Source organism: Acinonyx jubatus, chromosome E1, assembly GCF_027475565.1.
Source record: "Acinonyx jubatus isolate Ajub_Pintada_27869175 chromosome E1, VMU_Ajub_asm_v1.0, whole genome shotgun sequence".
Taxonomy (NCBI): domain Eukaryota; kingdom Metazoa; phylum Chordata; class Mammalia; order Carnivora; family Felidae; genus Acinonyx; species Acinonyx jubatus.
Genome location: NC_069397.1, coordinates 26,622,911 through 26,643,343, shown reverse-complemented (window position 1 = coordinate 26,643,343; position 20,433 = coordinate 26,622,911). Strand labels below are relative to the sequence as shown.

Here is a 20,433-nt window from a genome sequence, read left to right as displayed (position 1 = left end):
ACAGTAATGACTCCTTGATCAAGAATCATGGAATAAATTTTAAACTAAAATGAAACTGATTTGGCATTGGATGGCTTTTTTTTTCTTTTTTTTAAGGCTCTGCGAACATCTATAGATGCTTATGACAACTTTGACAATATCTCACTTGCTCAGCGTTTGGAAAAACATGAACTCATTGAGTTCAGAAGAATTGCTGCTTATCTCTTCAAAGGCAACAACCGCTGGAAACAGAGTGTAGAGCTGTGCAAGAAAGACAGCCTGTACAAGGTGGGAATGTTGGTGGGGGCCGGCCTATTAAGTCAAGTACTAGATGACCTGTTGTAACCCTATAATGGTGTATTAGAAGTGATTACAGGGGCACCTGGGAGGCCCAGTTGGTTAAGTCTCCGACTCATGGTTTCAGTTTAGGTGATGTTCTGACTGAGTTTGAGCCCTGTGTCCAGCTGTGAGCAGAGCCTGCTTGGGATTCTGTCTCTCTCTCTCCCTCTCTTTCTGCCCCCCTCACACTCACTTGTACTTGCTCTCTGTCAAAGTAAATAAATTTAGAAGAAATTAAAAGAGAAGTGATTATGGTCTATACAAGTATTAGTCTTGCAAATGTGAGAATTGTCTTTAAGCCCCCATTTGAGGGAGGTGGTAATTAAGTCAATTTCTTGATTCTAGTGGTCATCTTATGTTCTGTCAAGCCACTCTCTGTTTAGAAAAAGATTGTTCACCCTATTTTTTTCTTTTCTTTCAACAAATCTTCAATTTAAATGATATAACTGGGATCCCCCACCCCGCATTGTATAATTGGTTTGCCATTTCAGCATATTTGAGTTTAATGTTTCACCATCATCCTTTCCTTTGAATAGGATGCAATGCAGTATGCCTCTGAATCTAAAGATACTGAATTGGCTGAAGAACTCCTACAGTGGTTTTTGCAGGAAGAAAAAAGAGAGTGCTTTGGAGCTTGTCTTTTTACCTGTTACGATCTTTTAAGGCCAGATGTTGTCCTTGAAACTGCATGGAGGCACAATATCATGGATTTTGCCATGCCCTATTTCATCCAGGTCATGAAGGAATACTTGACAAAGGTAATGGCGCCTCTGTGTGTATTCAGAACTACTTACCTTGAGGATATATAAAATTACACATGCAGGTCTATTTTTTTCAAATTTTTTTTGTCTAGTGGAAGTAAGTCATTTGATTGTCATAAAATATTCTCCAGAAATTTTTGATGTCTGACAAGTGACATTGAATGGAAAAGGGAACTCAAACATGTCAGTATGTTTACCCTCCATGTATTTCTGAGGGTGAATAGTATTACTTCTATATTGTATGTTTGTTTTTTTTTAACATCTGATAAAAAAAAATTTTTTTTTCCTGAAAATAACATCTTCCTCAAATCCGTTCTTGTGACTTAGATGTCCGTAACAGTAGTATAGATTCCCTTTTTTTTGGTTGCTTCTTGACTTTAATATGTATGCCTGTTTCTTTTTGGGAAGCAAAATCTTTATTCTTAACATCCTGTTAATTTTCTCAATATTTTGATAGTTTAACCCCTAATTTAAAAAAATCATAGGAGTTTAACATATTACCTAAAAGTACATTAAACAAGCTGTGGTTATAATCATTTTATTAAATTCACTCCTCTTAGTGTCCCTTTTTGATATCATAATATTTTTTACTCACTAGATCCTCGACAGTTACTAGCTCTTTACTGTAGAACATTTAAAAAAAAAATGGTCCTAAAGGATCCATTTGTCAAAGCAAAAACAGGCTTATTAAATTTGGAGTTTCCCATCTGATCTCTTCAGCATGCCGGTGTAAAGGGGGAAAAACAAAGTACCACTAACGGCCCCCAGTATGAATATTTCTTTAGGCTACCATCTAGTAGATACCATTGTGTCCAGTTATAATTTTTTAAGAATTAACATTTTTGGTATAAAAACTGCTTGAAATCCAGTGTAAGAAAACAGTTGCCTTATATTAGCTATAGATGAGAATAGCTTCTTTTTGTATGCATAATGCCAACTTATGAGACCTGGCTCTAAGCTGCTGTTAACCGAAATGCTGTAAGTTTTACTAGTGATTATGCTGCTTTCTTTCACACTGACTCTAGCACAAATTCTTCTGCAATAAGCTCTGAAGTTTAAAAAAAAGTTCTAAATTTTGCTTCCAGTATGCCCTTTATTTTCACTTTTCTCATGCCTTTTTTAGTGGTTAGATGTTTCTCCCCTAAACCTTTGTTGCTGATTCTACCTTTTTATGCTCAATATGGAATTTGATTTTTTTCTAAGCTGCACCTTCTGAATTCCTTTGCAGGTTGATGCAATAAAGGAAAAGGTGAAAGTTGATTCTTTTCCATCTTTAAGTCTGGAGGACTAAGTCTAAGGAATTTGCATGATTTTTTTCCTTCCTTTTCTACGCTGCTGCTGCTTTTTCCCCCCAATAAATTTTCACTAAAGCCTCTGCAAGTCCCTTGAAACATAACTATAATAGAGCTGTAGGACATTAGTAGATGTTTGCTACTAATCGGCTAATAGGCTTTAGGAAGGGCAGGAGGCTAATCAGTAGTTGGTTCACAGTCTCTCTTAAATGTATTATTAAAAACTGAGCATGGTGAGTTTCCATATTAATTTCCAAAGTTTCAGGAAATTTCTCTTCCCTGTCAGGGTATCTGGACCATAATAGGATTTTCTTAATACTCTAAATAAATTTAAGCAGCCTCTGGTTTTATTTTGTGAGCTTGCCTGACAGTTGTTGAATTTATATATGTATATATATGCCCTAAAAGGCTTTTGGGGTTTTTTTTTTTTTTTTGGTATTGAAGGACTGTGATCCAGTTTCTGATCTCTTGATTCTTACTAATTTTTTGCTGAAAGTAGATACAAGAGATACTAGCTGCTTCCGAAGAGACTTTCCTCATGTTTCTCCAGGTGTCCAGTTCTTATGGTGCTAGTCCGTTTTCAAGAGGAAACAAAACTTTTTTAATCACGAGAGTAGCTTGCTGTAATTGTTGCTAAGCAACACGGAATATTTCTGTATTTAATGAAGCAATATTAACTTCTTCCTGTAATAAGGGACACCTCTGAAGATACCTAAAATTTGCTTTCATTCATCTGTTGGCTTGTCCAAGGTCAAATTTAGGCACCTCTTGGTTGCTGCTTCCTTCATTGGCTTGTCTCCATCCCAATATAAATGAAACAAACTTACGTCCGTTATCAAATTGTTGTAGTAAAAGGGTGGGAAGGTAAAGGAGAGTTGAAACAAATTTAAAAGATTTTGGGTGGGGGACAATGCCTTGAAATTATGTTGAACCAAACTGGAATCACCATTGGAACTTAGGGCAAACCTGAGTAAAATGCATTGTGTGTGAGGCCCTTCAGCAGCTAGTAAGCAAGGCAGTTAGAAAGCGTGTGTGTGAAAAACAGGTAATTGAACTGCAGTGTTATGCATTGTTTTAAATCAAGCATGTACAACAGTCATTGCAATTACATCATACTACTTTTGAAACTCTTAAAGCATTGCTGTGGGCTGTGTGTGTTTCTTGAGAGCCTGTATAGCAACAGTCATCTTCAGATCTCACTTCTTGCTTCAGTACTTTTGCCTTTTTTTCATGCACACATACACCAGAATAACTGACTGCATGTTAACTTTTCCTCTGCAGCATATTGCAGTCTTTGTGGAAAAGCCTTTTACATTATAGTGAATTTTTAATAGTACAGATGGAACTGATCTCAGTGACACGCTTTACCTGTAATTTTTCTTTTTATCCCTGTAATTTTTCTTTTTATCCAAGGATCAGAAACTTTTGTTACAGCTCTTAACAAAAGCTTGTGTTCATAAAAGCCTTCTCTGCTTTTCTTTTTTGAGCAGTCTAAATTGTGTCAGTGGAAACAAAAATTGGATGTTGCTGTGCCAGAGGCTGTCCCATATTATAGAAAAATAAAAATTTTTTGCTTAGTTTGATGCTATTCCTTCAGAGGTCTTTTTTTCTTTTTTTGCCCTCTGCCCAACCTGCCTATGTGCATGCATGGGCATTGTGATACTGCTAGCTCTTCTTCGAAGTCGTTGGTATACTTCTGTAACAGGACTTCTTTCTTCAACATCTGACTCGACTTCACCTCTGACATTTAGGTTTAAGCATGTGTTCACTTTAGATTCTTGTCCTTGAAAGTCTGGAAATGTATTTTGCAGTGGTGGGGTTTTTTGCTGTTTCATTTTTCTTCTAATAACTTAGAAGTTAAGCACACTCATCCATGTATTTTTTGGTATAACCTCTTTAGCTCACTCTTGGATACAGTTTAGTTAGCAAAACCCCTTGATGGCACAGACTGTGCTTTTAATATTTAACTAATAATATTTAAGTTTGAATGCCAAACATTGGGTATCTCTCATGGAACTTCTCCATAGTAGTTTTTACTTTGATATTGGGCTACTCTGTAACACATGAACTATTTTAGTCTATAAAAATAGGAAAACTGTAAACAAAAGCAAACCAACCCATCTTCCTAGTGTAGAAAAACTAAATTTTATCTGAAGGTATCTAGAGTCTGCCTCAGCTTACATTTCTCAAATTATTCCCTAATAAACTAGAATGCATTAGACTTACATTCTATTAGATATATGTAATATTTAATATGGGACAATTAAAATATGTATAAAATACTGTCCTAACCTTAATAACCTATGTGAAGACTCAAACATACTTTTAAATACTTTCAAAGAGAAAGGAAGGGCTGTTTTAACCTTTTTAGGACCCAGTCTTTATAGTTTTTCACTGACGTCTGCATGTCTTTTTTTGAGTGATTTTTCACTATTTACCTTTTTGAGGAACATGCTGTGAACATTCATTAAAAGATTTTCCTGTATTCTGCCTCTCATTTTGGCGCACTCTGAAAACCGCTAGGAATAGATCATGTCAGAATTTGAAGTTTTAGTTTTACTTCTAGTATAATGATAGACCAACTAATAATAAGACTTTCACTGAGATACCAACTTTTTAAAAGTAGTTTAAAAGATAGAGTTTAAAAGGCAGGTAGAAGTTGTATAGCAGATATCCCCTAAGCCCAATGTCCTACCATCCTTTCTTCCCAATTCTTCACAGAATTATAGTACCAGATCATGTTAGTCCTATAACAAATTTTGCAGAATATCTTATTCAACCATCATTATATAGACAAGGAAGTTTGAGGGTCAGTACAGTGGTTTGCCAGGGTCACATCACTAGTTTATGGAAGGACCTGTGTATTCCAGCTCCTTTTTTTTCACTTTTTTTTTTTTTTTAAACATTTGGACTCCTACTATATTAGTTCTGTCTGATACTATCCACTTTTATTTAGAGTAGTTAGCATGTAGTAGCCATTTACTTCTTTGGCTTCATTAAAAACAAAACAAATTCTTCCTCAAAGATGTGGCAAAAATTAGGCATTCCTACTACTATTTCTACTTCTTAGAAAATAGAGCATTAAAACATGCAGCCTGTCTTTATCTAAAAAGATGGAATATGGAGCCACTTTGTGTCTTAAATTTCAGTCCTCACCTATAACAATCATCAGCAGAAGCTGTGCACAATTGGCAAAAGATAGCTTATTCTAAATGAGTACTTGTCCAGTCATTAACTCATTTCACTTTTTTGAATATCATTTCCTTTGGGGAGGGAAGTCTTGTCTGGTTATGAGTTCATTATTATTACCTTTGATAAAGTTTAAACTTCATTTGAAAAAGTGGTTCCTTCTTGTTATCTCCCTCCCTCAGGCTGGCTGCATCCTAGCATGCCCAGTTTTAGCCTGGCGTGAGCTTTTATGGCATTTATAAATCCCTCCTTCCTGAGGGTTTATAATGACAGTGCTAAAAATCACCTTGACTGAACTATGAACATTGCCATTGAATTTGAGGGGGCCTGAGAATATTCTTTCTAGTCTGTTTTATTTTGACAAAATTCAACATACTAAGGCTTTTCCACTTTCTGCCATAAACCTAGGTGTATAATATTTTTGAGGTGCTAAGTAACATTACCTGTTTTTCTCCAGGTGGATAAATTAGATGCTTCGGAATCACTGAGAAAAGAAGAAGAACAAGCTACAGAGACGCAACCTATCGTTTATGGTAATCTCTCTCTCTCTTTTTAAACCCACAGAAAAGTAGTAGACAAGTGTTTCATTCTTTAAGGATTCTACTTCAGAATAGAAATACAGTTAAGTGTCTAAAGTGCAAAAAGCTCACGGAGTTCAGGAATAATTCTACCATCTTTTTCTGAAAACAGTCTTAAAGCAGACACTGTTATTATTCACTTAAGGTAGTCTTAAATGCAAAGATAATCTTAAAAAATAGTCACTTAAGATCATAACCTAAATTTTCCTCTTGCCTGCTCACTGATTGATTACATATTCATAAATTAGAAGTATTGATGAATTCAGTTTTCAGAAATGCAGAAGCTAAGAAAACATGCCAAGGCTGTCTTTATGGTGCTTTACAGACAGAGTGTATCTTCTCTTTAAGTTCTAACTGGGGCAGAAAATGAGGTAGTTTCCATTTGAGAACTTTCCAGAGAGATAGGATCTTGAAACTCTCAGTGAATATATAGGGCAATTTAATTTCTTCTATGTGCAAGTAGTTCAGACTTGTACTCTTGGTGAACAGATACATTTGAACAATGAATTAGAAGGGTATGTATTATGTCGCTGTAATCAGGTGTTTTTTGGAGGAAGGCATAAAATTGTGACCATTATATCTCAGCCTGCTAAAGGAAATGATAATAGACAAACATATTAGGACATTGTCTCCTTTTAATTACTTACTTACTTACTTTTTAAAGTAGGCTTTACACCCAGTGTGGAGCCCAGCACCGGGCTTGAACTCACAATCAAGGCCTGAGCTAAGATCAACAGACACTTAACTGACTGAGCCACCCAGGCGCCCCCCCCATCTCCTTTTTATTGTAGATAAAAAAGACTTTGGGAATTTGGAGGACTGCATAGTTTTGATAAAGTTGGAGAAGATAAACTTAAAAGTAGATTAAAGATGATTAAAGTAGGTTAAAAGATGGGAGCAAGATGTTTGACATATTTCAGATAGGGAACAGTAGGAACAAAAATAGGGTGGGGGTAATATTTTGGGAGCACCTATTGAATTTAGCTTGCCTTCAGGGTGTTTAAATGGAGAGTCCTTCTAGGCAGTTGAAAATTTCAGTATCAAAGTTAAAAGTGATTTTTATAAACTGCTGGTTTCCAAAAAATTTGCTCACAAAACAAATTCTGGTTGTTCACAAAAAAGAGAGACTTGAGGTCACCTGTCTGAGAGAAACTTTGCACTAGGTTTACATTCTAGTGGGAGATTAAGATTACTTCTTTTGCAAGGGAGTGGATAGAGGTGTTACATTGTTTTTTTCCTTTTAAATAAACCAGGTTTCTCTACAGGTCATTTTCTGTATGTGATCAACTACTATTTGTAGTTGAGTGTTGGGGTGCCTGGCTGGTTCAGTCGGGGTAGAGCATGCACCTCTTGATCTCGGGGTCATGAGTTTGAGCCCTACCATTGTGGGTGGAGTTTACTTAAAAATTTTTTAAGTTTATTTCTTTATTTTGAGAGAGAGTGTGTTTCCAAGTGGGGGAGAGACAGAATCCCAAGCAGGCTTTGCACTGTTAGTGCAGGGCCTGATTGCAGGGCTTGAACACACAGACCATAAGATCTGAGCCAAAGTTGGACACTTAACTGACAGAGCTACCCAGGCGCCCCTGAAAAATTTTTTTAATGAAGTACGAATGCTAATACAGTATTTGAAACAGATTTATGTTCTGATGTATTCATACGTAAGCATATTTGAATGTGTCTTGTTTTTGTTTTTCTCTTAACTAGTACTAGATTCTTTCCTAAATATCCATTAGATTACCATTTCATTTCATTACCATTTATATTGTTTAAATCAGAAATTTAAATCTAATTTTAAAAGTTTATTTGTGTTAAAACCACATCATTAAAAAGTTAAGCTTTCCTGTGCTTATTTCACCAAACATGTGTGAGTACCATGTGGTGATAAGTGTATTGGCAGATGTCTTGCCCATTCATGTCAAGCATGCCTGTGCATATTGTTTTAAATAAAATGAGGTAACATAATTACTGTCAGTGTTCTGCCCTCTGCCCTGAATTGTTTGGCTTTTTAGGCAGAACCCTTCTTAGGGTGGGTGTGATGCCAAAATTGTGACAGTCAAAAGTACCACCACAAAACTCATTCTAAGTTTTGATTATGTTCTTAGAGTAGGGGAGATTAGAGTATGATAGTCTACACTGCTAACAATTTGTCCCACCTCCTGCCCCTCCACCCCCTACCCTTTCTTGTTTTTCTTCTTTAGGTCAGCCCCAGTTGATGCTGACAGCAGGACCCAGTGTTGCAGTCCCTCCCCAGGCACCTTTTGGCTATGGTTATACTGCACCACCCTATGGGCAGCCACAGCCTGGCTTTGGGTACAGCATGTGAGACAGAAAGCTGATCCTGTAGTCGCCTATTTTCGTACTGAAACATCGTCTCTACCCGCTTCTCAGTTTATAATGGGAAAACAGGCACATGTTCTTGTAACCTTTATTTCATGAAGGACTACTTTTTGTTTCTAACTATAAACTCGGATCACCTGTGTTAAAAGCTTATTTCACATTCCGCATCATTTTAGAATTTATTTTCAAAGGGGAATAGTTTCAATGTTTATTCAGTTGGGCTTTTTTTCTTCCCCCTCATTCTTTGAAGAACTGCTTAATACTCAATCTGTTGTGAAGAACCTGATTTGCACTCTGTAGTGTTTAAAGAAAAAAAAACTCTAATATTGAATCTCTTAAATTTAGTGTATGTAAACAGCTTATGATATGTATTGTCTAAAATGCATTTAAATCTCTTATTCAAAAGCTACAGCAAAAGTATTGGTATGTGACCATGTAAGACTGTCAATGCCAACAAAGACAACACTAATCAGCACATCCTACATTGGATAGCAGTGCTCTCCAAATTATTTGAAAAATGCATTACAGACAAATTGCCTGACTTTTAAATGAGCATAAAAGGCCCTCTAACCTATGCAGGTTTCCTCATTACGCATATAGAAAATGCTAGTGTGTTTTTGCTCACTTCATATGTAACAGGTGCCCTTATGTTGTGCTGTATCCTGTGCTTTTTCTGTGGGACCATTCCATTCAGGAACAAAGAGCACCATGATTCCAATCTGTGTGTATTTACTAACCCTTCCCTGAGGTTTGTGTATGTTGGATATTGTGGTGTTTTAGATCACTGAGTGTACAGAAGAGAGAATTCAAACAAAATATTGCTGTTCTTCAGTTTTGTTTGTGGAATTTGAAATTACTCAAATTTAAAATAAATTACTGGACTGTGGAAATAACGTAGAATGGCAGTTTTGATTAAATACCTTTCAAATTTTAACCAAAGAACCGTGGTTGTGGTAGTTTTATATTGGGTATTGAGGCGGTACAGGGAGATGTGAGTGCAAAAGCAGAATGAGGATTGGGATAGGGAAATACACAGCATTACATCATGTACATTCCTGTGGTTAACAAGGTACATGCAGCAGTCTGAAGAGCATTGTAGTAGGCCACATTTTGGCTGTCTCCCATCATTTTAACCAAGTGGCACTTCAGGGTTTTTACCTAAGCATTTCACTTAAATGAACAGATATGGGTATTCTGTCAACTTGCGATCAAAGTATATAAGCATGTAGTTAACATACTGTGCCTCACCATGAAAAGGGCCCCAAAGTATGAGTACTTTTAAGTGGAATTTTTTTAAGCCAGTGTTTGAATTCAACCCTTTTTGTTCATGGCTGAGACTGTTACTTTAAGTTCATTTCACTTTTTAATCCTCAAGAGTTAGAGGATTAAACCCAGTCCTCCACCAAACCTAGCCTTGTATTGCCCTATAATTCTCCACACCGACCAGGCAAATGACCATAAGCAGCACAGGTTTTTTTTTTTTTGTTTTTTAAACATAGAACCCCTGCCCTGCCCCACTTTTAATCATCCTACCCCTAAAATTATAGTATTAACTAGAAAATCCCTTCTCCTGTTTTGGTTTGTCATAGTGAAAACATTGAGCTGTACTTATGCTTCTGCTGTGGATCTCTGCCTCCCTGCCTTCGTTGTTAATCAAAATCAACAGGGAGAATAGCAGTGGTCCTTGGGAGCTTAATCCTTTTCAGTCGAGATGTGTTCTTCTGGACCTTTCCTATACTTTGTGAACCTCTGAATATGTTCCCTTGTGTGTATTAACATGATGAGTACTTTCCAGAATTATTTGCAGGAGTATGTTTAAATCACAAAATGCCTACCTTAAGACTTGGCAGTGGGTGTTGTACATAAGCGGTAGAACAAATTGGTAATAAAATTTATTTTAAGGGATCTTCCATGACATTACTCTGAATAGGATGATGGTCTGGGAGAAGTAACCTAAAACAGGAAACAGTATTAAGAATTCTTATAATTGTCTAAATGTAACTGAAACAGGAGAGAAGAGAGTAATGGAAAACCTCTCAGGAGGTAAACATACCTTCAGTGATCTTTTGCCCTAGTATCCAAATATAGCCATTGTACAAAAAAAAAAAAAAATCTGATATTTGTTAACTATTTCAACATAGACATTAGTACAATAGCAACAGAATGATATGAGCTCCAAGCAGGGCTGCTTGAATGTTCTGTAAAAACAAATTTTAAAAATTTATTTAAATGTAACTATTAAACTCATTGCATGTAAACATAAACAATTTTATATTAGCCTTATTTCTTAAATGAGAAAAATGGAATTGCACTGTTTTTTACAAGTCTCTTCAAAGTTTTTCTTCACAGAAGACTGCTGGATTCTGTTTGCATTCACTGTTACTACTTTTTTTTAAAAAGTATGTGAATAAAGTCTAGCCTCATGAAGATGTATAATTAGGAAAGTATTTTAATAGCCTTTTCAGATACTTGTAGTTAGTTGAAATGTGGAATCTGAAACCGTAACACTGAAATTTAACATTATATTAAAATCCATTAGTGTCTTTAGTTTGAATAGATCTTTTATCTATGCATGATTTGTACCCTCATGCATTGGTTATATGGAAAATAGATTCATTAAGTTGTACAGGTTTTCTAAATGTTGACACATATCTTTAAAAATCCTATCTGTGAGGAACACTGATCTCATCACAAAAATCTTAGGTTTTGGGAAACTTGGAGGAGAGGTAGATAGAAGTTTTCCAGAATACGGTCTGTTGCTTTTCTTAAAATGATTGGCTAATTGGATACTTAATTTGTCAGTTTTTACAAGTAAAACTCTTCCATGACCAAGGCTGCTAGTTCAGCTCACAACTCAGCCACACATTTTTTTTCTCTCAGGACAACATTCATACTTCAGTGTGTACCAGAAGTGTTCAGTGTTAGAATATTAAGACGAAAGTAGTGAAGGGTCAAATTTAATAATTTTTTTTTTTTTTACTGCTTTATCAAGGACATTAAGTGAATCGTGTGTGTGTGTGAGAGAGAGAGAGAGAGACAGACACTATTGGGCAATGAAGTACTACTTGTATAGGTAGGGTGCCCCTGCCTTGATTCATGAAAGATGCCAGAGGTTTTATCCACCTTTGCTTTTGCTTTTGTGTTATCCATGCAAATGTCAACACAGCAAAAAAAAAAAAAAAAGTCTTAGCATTACGAAAATATCTGACCCCTTGAAAGTATCTTAAAGACCCTATGGGCTTTGCAGAGTATACCTTGAGAACTGTAAGATTAAGCACCCTATAAAATAAATACTAAGTACAGGTGAAGTAGGAAATAAGCATAATATATTTCTGGAATTATTAGAATTTGTATACTATTCATCCTGGTAGATATACCATGACTTAGAGTTACTTGAGTCAGCTGGCCATCCTGTTGGGAATGCACTGTCTTTGAACTTGGAGCCATCAGTCTCTGAGGCAAGCCTCAGAAATTACATGAGCCAGAATGGTGCATTTAAGATTAAGTTCTCTTTGCCTCAATTACATGCTGTTGCATCACTTTTGAATCTAGTGTAAACATTCTATTTAGAAGCAGTTGCTACTGTGGCATCATTCACAGATGCAGATGACTGTGCTGTCATATGCCAGTGTAAACTCTATAAAACTGACCAAATAGTACAAACTGTGACTGAGTGCAGTAGTCTTTATTGTTTTACCCAGACTCCACTGACCTTAGACCTTGAAGTTATCGTGCTGCAGATGTTTGAAGCTCAATGCTAAGTAATGCTAATTACTGAAGTTAATCGTGGAGAATTGGAGCTACTTCACATGCACCTGTTGCCAAAATTCTCTCTGGCATCATTAGTTCTTTGGGATATACTCAATTTAGAAATACTATCAGGGTCCCCCTAAAAGACTTTCATTCAAAAAGCTATGTTGCTTTTGTGAACCGGAACCTCCCTCCTATCCTGGGCAGGTGGTGTAACAGTAACTATTGGAATTATGTCATGATAACCATATATCAAAAGGGAAATAAAGATGCCCTTAAATAATTGAACTATCTAGTTCCTTAAGTTCTAGGTAAAGAAACAGTAGGATGTTGGATGACACACCACATTCACTTCACCATTTCTGTAGATTCTTGTGTGGGCCTAGTACTACCTTCAAAGTCCATACAAGTCACTCTGCAAGTTTTTCAATGCCTGCACTATTAGGGAAGTTGTGGGGAAGTAAAAGGAATTTTTTATAGGCTATGATGTAGAAGCACTACTGAGAAATCTTTGGCCAGTGTGGGTCAGGGAAATGAACATGAAATACTGCACAGGTGGGTTAATCCAGAAGGTTAGACTGTAAATCCGCTGTGTGGGGCTATACCATGCTATTAATGTTGGCTATCAGTCATCCAAAAAGTGATGGCAGGAAAACAAACTGCAGTTTGCATCCAATGAGAATACCTTGAACCCTGATCCTTCAATGGGGTATAGCAGCGTTGTCTTGGGGAAGAAAAGCCATTACACAGGGACGTAACCATGCACAGGAAATGCTGCCCCCCGCCCCGCCCCCGCCCTTGTAATCCAATTTGGTTGTGACCAGTTTCTCAAACATTTTTTTGTTTCAGCAGCTATCACTTGAAACATCACGACCATTTGACTTTTTTTTTTTTTTTTTTAAGCCAAGATAACTGAGCCAAGTACCTGATAAAAACATGGGAACAGATTGATTTTGATCTCAAAAATACTTAAGGTAGGGGGAGAATTTCAGTTTTATTGTTAGAATTTGACAGTTTCAAAACACACTGTGGTGGGACAATCATCATACAAAATTCCACCTAGTAAAGTTTTAGGTGACCAGTGACTTTGTCAATTAGATCTGCTGGTCCTGGCCCAATTCCCAGGACAGTTCTAGAACCAGGTGCAATTTGAGTACGTCCAGCATCTTGGATCAAACTTACAGTCAGTCCTAGCATTTTTGCATGGGTCAATAATTCAACCAGAGTTTCTTCATCAGGGGCTTTGACCACCACTTTGGGCTGGCCACAGTATTCCCATTGTTTGAGCAATTCAGGGTTTCTTCTTTGAATTTGCTTGTAGGCAGAAACAGCAGCATGAGAGCACTGGGCAGCTACTTTCCCTTTTCCCATCTTCAAGTCATTTCGAACCACAAGAATCATTTTGTACTCCCCACTTTCTCCTAAGATGCTTGCTTCACTTCCAGTCTCTGTGTCTATCTCGCTCACTGAGCTTTTGGGAGTCCTCCCAAAGCGTACACGGAGACCCCAACCCAGGCACATGCCACAAGCAACTCCGGCAGCCACGCTAAGTGCACCAGGATGAGCCAAATATTCCATCACCAAGGATTTGGAGAGCATCTGAAAGGAAAGGAAAAAAAGTTATCACTATAGCAGTGAAAAATTACAGGCTTATCAGACAAAACACCTTGATTTAGGTAAATAAATGGCAACATTTAAAAACCATTATGAAGTCATCCAGAAAAAAAGCAAAATATTATTTTGGATCTTAATGTACTGTTTTTTCTTCCCTTTGTACTAGAAAAGATTCAAGAATTCAGGTAAAGCAGTTACAATCATTCTGAATCTCAAGGAGTATCTAGTTCTTGGGATACCATAAAGCTCTGTTCCTCTGTCTTCCCCCTAAGTCTTGTAGACAAAGGAAATATTCTATTTTAACATGCTGTCTAAAGGATGTAAAGAAACCAAGAATAACTCATCCCTTCTCTGGAATATAGTGCTTATTTGTGTCTTCATAATGCAGTGGTTCTCAATGGGGATGGTACCAACCCCTCAGAGAAGTTCCTAGTTGTCACAGCAATGGGCCTGGAGTGAGGCGTGCTGCTGACATTTACTAGACCTAAGCATGGAATGCTAAAAGTCTTACAAAGCAAAGATTTTCCCGCTGGAAATAATTGTAGGTAAAAAACCATCAATCACTGAGAGCAGAAGCTAACTTCATTATACACATGGTCAAAAAATATTTTTTGCATAGTTCTAATATACACTGAATTTACCAGAAGTGTAACTATCATATAAAACAAAGGAAGATCATCCTTTATTCTTTATTTTAGAAATTCCTGTTACCTCAGCAAAGCTATTCATGGTATTTGAATCACCAATAAAACACCCGTATCAGTCTACAGCTGAGGCTGTTACATTCAGAATGCTTCCATTTATAGGCACAAATAACCATCAGTTTCTTCTAGTGGAACAGCATCTAACCATTTATATATTGAAATACATGGGACTACCATATTTGTAGTGCTTACAAGTAAGTGCCCTCGGATATTCTACATGGCATAGATGGCAGTCTTGGAAATACTTTATCACAAATATTTTAAATGAGAATGGGGCGACTGGCTGACTCGGTACAGCACGTGCCTCTTGATCTCAGGGTTGTGGGTTCAAGCCCCACACTGGGTGCGGAGGTTGCTTAAAAATAAAATCTTGGAGCGCCTGGGTGGCTCAGTTAAGTGTCTCGACTACAGCTTGGTCTTGATCTCATGGCCACCTCAGGCTCTGTGCAGACAGCTCAGAGCCTGGAGCCTGCTTAAGATTCTGTCTCCGTCTCTTTCTGCCCCTCCCTTGCTAACGCACGCACACTCTCTCTCTCTCTCTCTCAAATATAAATAAACATTAAAAAAAATAATAAAAAATTTAAAAATAAGGATACCATAGGGGATGTTAAATTTCTTGAGATACTGCATACTATAAAAATTCATCTTTTTAAAGTGTACAATTTAGTGGTTTTTTAATATATCCAGAAGTTTGTACAACCATAAGTACTATCTAATCCCAGAACACTTTCACTGCCTCAAAAAGCAATCCCTTGGGGCTCCTGAGGGGCTCAGTTTGCTGAGCTTCCAACTCGATTTCAGCTCAGGTCATGATCTCAGGGTCATGGGATTGAGCCCTGCACTGGGTTCCATGCTGAACAGGGAGCCTGCCTGGGATTCTCTCTCTCTCCCTTTGCTCCACTCCCCTGCTTGTGCATGCAAAAAAAAAAGAAACCTGTGTAACTATTGGCAGTTGCTTCCCATTTTCTCTACCCCCAGGTCCCTGGCATTTGCTAATCTATTTTGCCTATTCTGGACATTCATATAAATCAAACCATTCAATATGTGGCCTTTTGTTTCAAGCTTCTGTCACTTAACACAGAAATACAGATTTAAGAAACAAACATTGAGGGATCAAAGGAGAGTGACACGGAATGGCCAGAGGCAAGAGGGTCACACATGTAAGCTGTCAGTACCTAGTTTCAGTCCTCTTTCACTGGTATGACTAATAATGGTGACAGGGCTGTACTGACATAGTACTTTATGGCTCTAGATGCCTTTTTACAGTCAGAAAAAAAAAATTCTTATTAGAACCCACATTTTCTCAGAATGCATCTATCATTTAGTTACTACATGAGGCTTACATATCAGGATTTCTCTTTCATAATCTAACAACTAGATTCCAAAGTGAATAAATACTCAATTATGTAAAAATTATATCCATAACCTCCATGTCAACAATTAGAAGGATTTTCTGCACCCATTTCTAGGTTGCAAAGTAACCAAATATCCTATATACCAGATTCAGGTACTATCTGGAGATGGGAACCACATAGAGAGGACCTATTATGTGTTGTATAACTTGCTAACCCCTTTACTTCCATTATGGTTGCTATGAAAATTAAAAAAGGCATGAGCCTCATTTTAAAGATGAGAAAAATAAGGATCTAAAAGAGAACCTGCTTATCCACAGTAATATAACTAATAAAAGTAGTATAAAATATACTCATCTAGAGATCATGACAGAAAGCTTCTCACTTTCTGAACTTTATCTAAAAACAGACATATACCAGGTTCCTGGGTAGCTCAGTTGGTTGAGTGTCCTGCCTCTTGATTTCGGCTCAGGTCATGATCTCACAGTTCATGAGCATGCAGCCTGCTTAAGATTCTCTTCTCTCTATCTCCCTCTGCCACTCCCTCACTCTCACTCTCTCTCTCAACAGCAACAAAAACTAAACAAACCAAAAATAACCACCAAAAAACAAACATACCAGTAAGAGAAAAAAACGAAAGAAGAAAAAGTTCTAGAAATTACGAAGTTCATTGCTTCTGTACCATAAGGTCTCTAATTCTACCATATTAATACCATTAATACCTAACATTTTTATTCTTTAGGATGTTCTAATCACCTAATCAGCCTGATTACATTATCATCTAACTCCTCCAAAAGGTGTTTCAGCCTCTTTCCCTTTCTGCATATACACCACACACATATCAAAAACCCAGTGATTGAGACTAAGGTAAACATAACTATTCTTAGTCTCATGGATAATCCTGGGCAATGGTGGCATTGCAAAACAAACACGTCCTGTAAAAACCCTCCTCCTGGTGTGTTCTAATTCCTCCCAGACTAAGCCCCTTTCACCAATGTTCTTGATCCCATTCCCTCCGGAACCGTGCTCCCCACCCATTAATCGTACTCCCTGGGGCTATACCTTGGCTTTTCTAACCTAAAAAAAAAAAAAAAAAAAAATTTCCCCAATCCTTTTTGACCCTTGGACCACTGTCTGACTTCTTTTTCCTTTTACCTCTAAACTTCTTTAATTACCTGCCTCCTTTCCCCATTCAACTGATATTGCTAAGGAATTAGACACTTGTTAATTGCCAAATGTAGTTGCCTCCTTTTAGGCCTCTTCTTGAGTTTTCCCCACCACTCACTGATGATAACGTTTCTTTAAACTTTCCTCCCTCTAATTCTTTAATCTAACTTTCACCCTATTATCATCCCACCTTTCTGATAGTTTTTTTTCCAGTCTCCTCTAGCTCTGATGTTTGCCCCCTGATGTATGTATTGCACCTGCTTACACGTTTATCCTTCTTTTCAGTCTATGCCTACATCATCCAATACAGTATCCATTAGTCAACACAGTTATTTAAACTTAATTAAAACTAAATAAAAATTCAATTCTTCAGGTGCACTTAGCCACATTTCAAGTGCCCAATAGCTGAACAACTTAAAAGTGGCTAACGGTCACTCTGAGCTACAGAATATTTCCATGAAAGTTCTATTGGACAGTGATGGTCTATAAACTCTCTTTTCATCCAATAAGTTGATATTTATGGAAGGCCTATTGTGCACCAGGCACTGTTCTGGACCTTAGAGATAGAGCACTGAACTAAACAAAGTCCTACTCTTCATGGAGCTGACATCTAATACAGGAGAGAGCAAATCCCATTTATTCCCAAATTGTCATATGCTGAGGACTCCTGACACCTCTCCTGGGCTCCAAACTGGAATTTCCAGCTTCTACTAGAATACTATAGAGTATTCTAATCTGTATCCTACACTGAACTCAGTATTTTCCTTTCCCTCTAAAATTTCCTTTTTCTGTATTCTTTTTTTTTCATTATTATTTATTTATTGAGAGAGAGAGAGAGAGAGAGAGAGAGAGAGAGAGAGAGAGAGAATCCCAAGCATGCTCCCCACTTGTCAGTGCAGAGCCCTATACAGGGCTTGCTCCCACAAAGAGATCATGACCTGAGCTGAAATCAAGAGTTTGAAGCTCAACCACTGAGCCATCCATGTGGCCCACCTTTTTCTGTATTCTTGACTTCTTAGTAACCCTGGACTTTTTCTCCACTGGCCTACCACATCCAGTCACCAAACCTTGTTGAATTTATCTGTGTTTAACCTATCTCCTTATCCTTGCTACCAGTGCCCTATCGATGTCTTGGCCAAAAGCCTTCAAATTACTTCTCTATCTCTGATCTTTCCTCATTTGCTTCATGCATATCCTAGTTCATCCTAGTCCATCTGCCATTAAAATTATACTTTTTTTTTAAAGTTTATTTATTTGGGGGGTGGGGGGGAGAGAGGGAGAAAGAGAAATCCAAGCAAGCTCCTGGGAGAGCCACATGCAGACCTCAAACTCACAAACTGTGAGCTCATGACCTAAGCTGTAATCAAGAGTCTGAAGCTTAAGAGACTGAGCCATCCAGGCACCCCTAAAATTATACTTGTAAAACACAAATCTGATCCTGTAATTTTTCTGCTCAAAAACCACCAGATGGAGGTGCCTGGGTGGCTCAGTCGGTTTAGCAACCTACTTCTGATTTTGGCTCAGGTCATGATCTCACCATTCATGATCTCCAGCCCTGCAGTGGGCTCTGCACTGACAGTTCAGAACCTGCTTGGGATTCTCTCTCTCTGCCCCTCTCCTGCTTGCTCTTTCTCTCAAAATAAATAAATAAACTTAAAAAAATATTACCAGGTAAACACCTAAAATATAAAACAAATCCCTTAGCACAAATTCAAAGCACTACACAGTTTGGTTGCTACCTACTTTCTCCTAATCTACTCTTCTGCTTCATACTGTACTATCCAGCGACACCACATTACTAGGTCCCTTCAAAGAGCCATCTCTCCCAGGAATTATTTTCTATTTTCCTCACTTACATACACAAACACAAACACACACAACCTCTTCATCCATTAAGGCGTGGTTCAAACGACACCAATCTCAAGTGTTTATCATCCCCCAATCAGTCTTAATTATTTACTCTACAGAACTGCTGTAGCAATTACACATAACGACTGCACATCACATTTTCAGAGTCTAGTGTCTGGGCTAACAGGATTAAACACTTCTCTGAACATTATATCTGTGTTACACAGAGAGACACATTTTTCGATCATATTCGTGGAAACCTTTCCTTTCCTCGTAGGACTCCATTTCATACGCTGTGGGTATTCAATAAATACTCAACAGGCCTGCGCGGTATTTTCTCACATTCGGAGCAAGCGTATCCATGCTGCCTGAATGAAGGCTCTGCTTGGGAACAAGAAATTCTGGGTTCTTCTCCTTCTCAGGATTTTGGTCCCTTCATCCAAAGGACTACTGGCTGAACAGCAGTAGTGGCTCCAGTGTTCAGTTGGGCGGAAGACAGTTTACGGAGGTGAAAGGCTCGGGGGAGGAGGTATGTAATGAGGTGGAAAGAAACATTCCAACTGGAGAGAGAATGCAAAATTACCTCCCAATGAAGGGGCCGACTTACCTAGAGAACCTCACCAACGCCTCACTCGCGCGGCTCCGTTTTCCCCCTCGTGTAGTGAACACGCTTCTATCCCACGAATTACCTCTTCCGGGACTCCTTGATAAGTTCCGGATCAAGAACCGCGAAGACAACAGTCATTCTTCCTCTCGTCCCGCCCACAGGTCCCGAACCTAGACCCGAACTGAAATCCCGCGAAGATCTTCGGAGGTTGCAGAAAAGAAAAAGGAACTTTTGTCTCTTGGAGGCGGTCCCCGGAGGGATGGGGGGGTGGGAAACGGACCGGAAGTGACGAGAGCGAGTTCCGGTTGGCCGGACCCCAGCGGCGGGTGTGAGAGTCGGTCAGGAGCCGCTTCCAGGATACTGAGATCCGGAGAAGCCGGGGTCAGAGCGGGTAGGTAAACGAGCGCGTGAAATTGGGGACGGAAGCCTGAGACAGTCATCAGGGCTTGGCTTCTTCCGGAGCTCTCCCATTTAGATCATATAGATGTGGGGCACCGTGATTTCGACTTCAAGCAGTGTTTTAGGGCGCTGCTGACTCTGTCTCGGTCTGGCGGTAGCCAGGTTATCTGGGACACCTCACGGTTCACCCCGGTACAGTGAACCCATACACTGGATTTCCTATCATTCGCTCTCATCGTCGCGGACTTGGAAGCTCTTCTAAGCTTCTGTAGAGTACCCATCTCTTCTTCCTTCCCCGGTATCTAGAACCTCAGAGTAAGTGGAGAAGATCCTCCCTGCTGATGACCAAGCTGTTTCTCAGGACCTGTCAGTTTGGTTCTTGCCCTCCCCAGCCACTAATACATGATACTAAATGCATTCGCTTCTAAACAAAATTCAGGCGTGTAAGTGCCATTTAAAGCGTTGGTGGCCAAGGGAATGGGGCCTTAGCTCCGTTGATCTTTTGCAAAAACCCTTC

General features: G+C 38.4%; 3 protein-coding genes across 7 annotated transcripts in view; 2 read left to right on the top strand and 1 right to left on the bottom strand.

The window, feature by feature from the left end:
* Window positions 1-9,417, top strand: part of CLTC (clathrin heavy chain) — a 64,685-nt gene extending 55,268 nt beyond the window's left edge. Inside the window, exons 29-33 of one of the 2 annotated variants that reach the window (XM_027034260.2) lie at window positions 97-267; window positions 855-1,076; window positions 2,308-2,328; window positions 6,018-6,093; window positions 8,337-9,417. In XM_027034260.2, the coding sequence (XP_026890061.1) occupies window positions 97-267; window positions 855-1,076; window positions 2,308-2,328; window positions 6,018-6,093; window positions 8,337-8,461 (615 nt within the window). In that variant the 3' untranslated portion in view covers window positions 8,462-9,417. The remainder of the gene's footprint in view (window positions 1-96; window positions 268-854; window positions 1,077-2,307; window positions 2,329-6,017; window positions 6,094-8,336) is intronic. The other variant, XM_027034262.2, reaches the window with a different exon arrangement.
* A 3,783-nt stretch (window positions 9,418-13,200) lies between these two features.
* PTRH2 (peptidyl-tRNA hydrolase 2) overlaps window positions 13,201-20,433 on the bottom strand; it is a 55,806-nt gene continuing 48,573 nt past the window's right edge. The window contains exons 1-2 of one of the 2 annotated variants that reach the window (XM_053212676.1): window positions 19,518-19,649; window positions 13,201-13,824 (exon numbers count right to left, since the gene is read on the bottom strand). In XM_053212676.1, the coding sequence (XP_053068651.1) occupies window positions 13,285-13,824 (540 nt within the window). In that variant the 5' untranslated portion in view covers window positions 19,518-19,649 and the 3' untranslated portion in view covers window positions 13,201-13,284. Of the gene's footprint in view, window positions 13,825-19,517; window positions 19,650-20,433 lie in introns of those variants that run through there. The other variant, XM_027034266.2, reaches the window with a different exon arrangement.
* VMP1 (vacuole membrane protein 1) overlaps window positions 19,708-20,433 on the top strand; it is a 126,255-nt gene continuing 125,529 nt past the window's right edge. For 2 of the 3 annotated variants that reach the window (XM_027034264.2, XM_015069710.3), the window contains exon 1: window positions 19,708-19,908. The gene's annotated coding sequence lies outside the window, so the exon portion shown is untranslated. Of the gene's footprint in view, window positions 19,913-20,433 lie in introns of all 3 variants that reach the window. The other variant, XM_015069711.3, reaches the window with a different exon arrangement.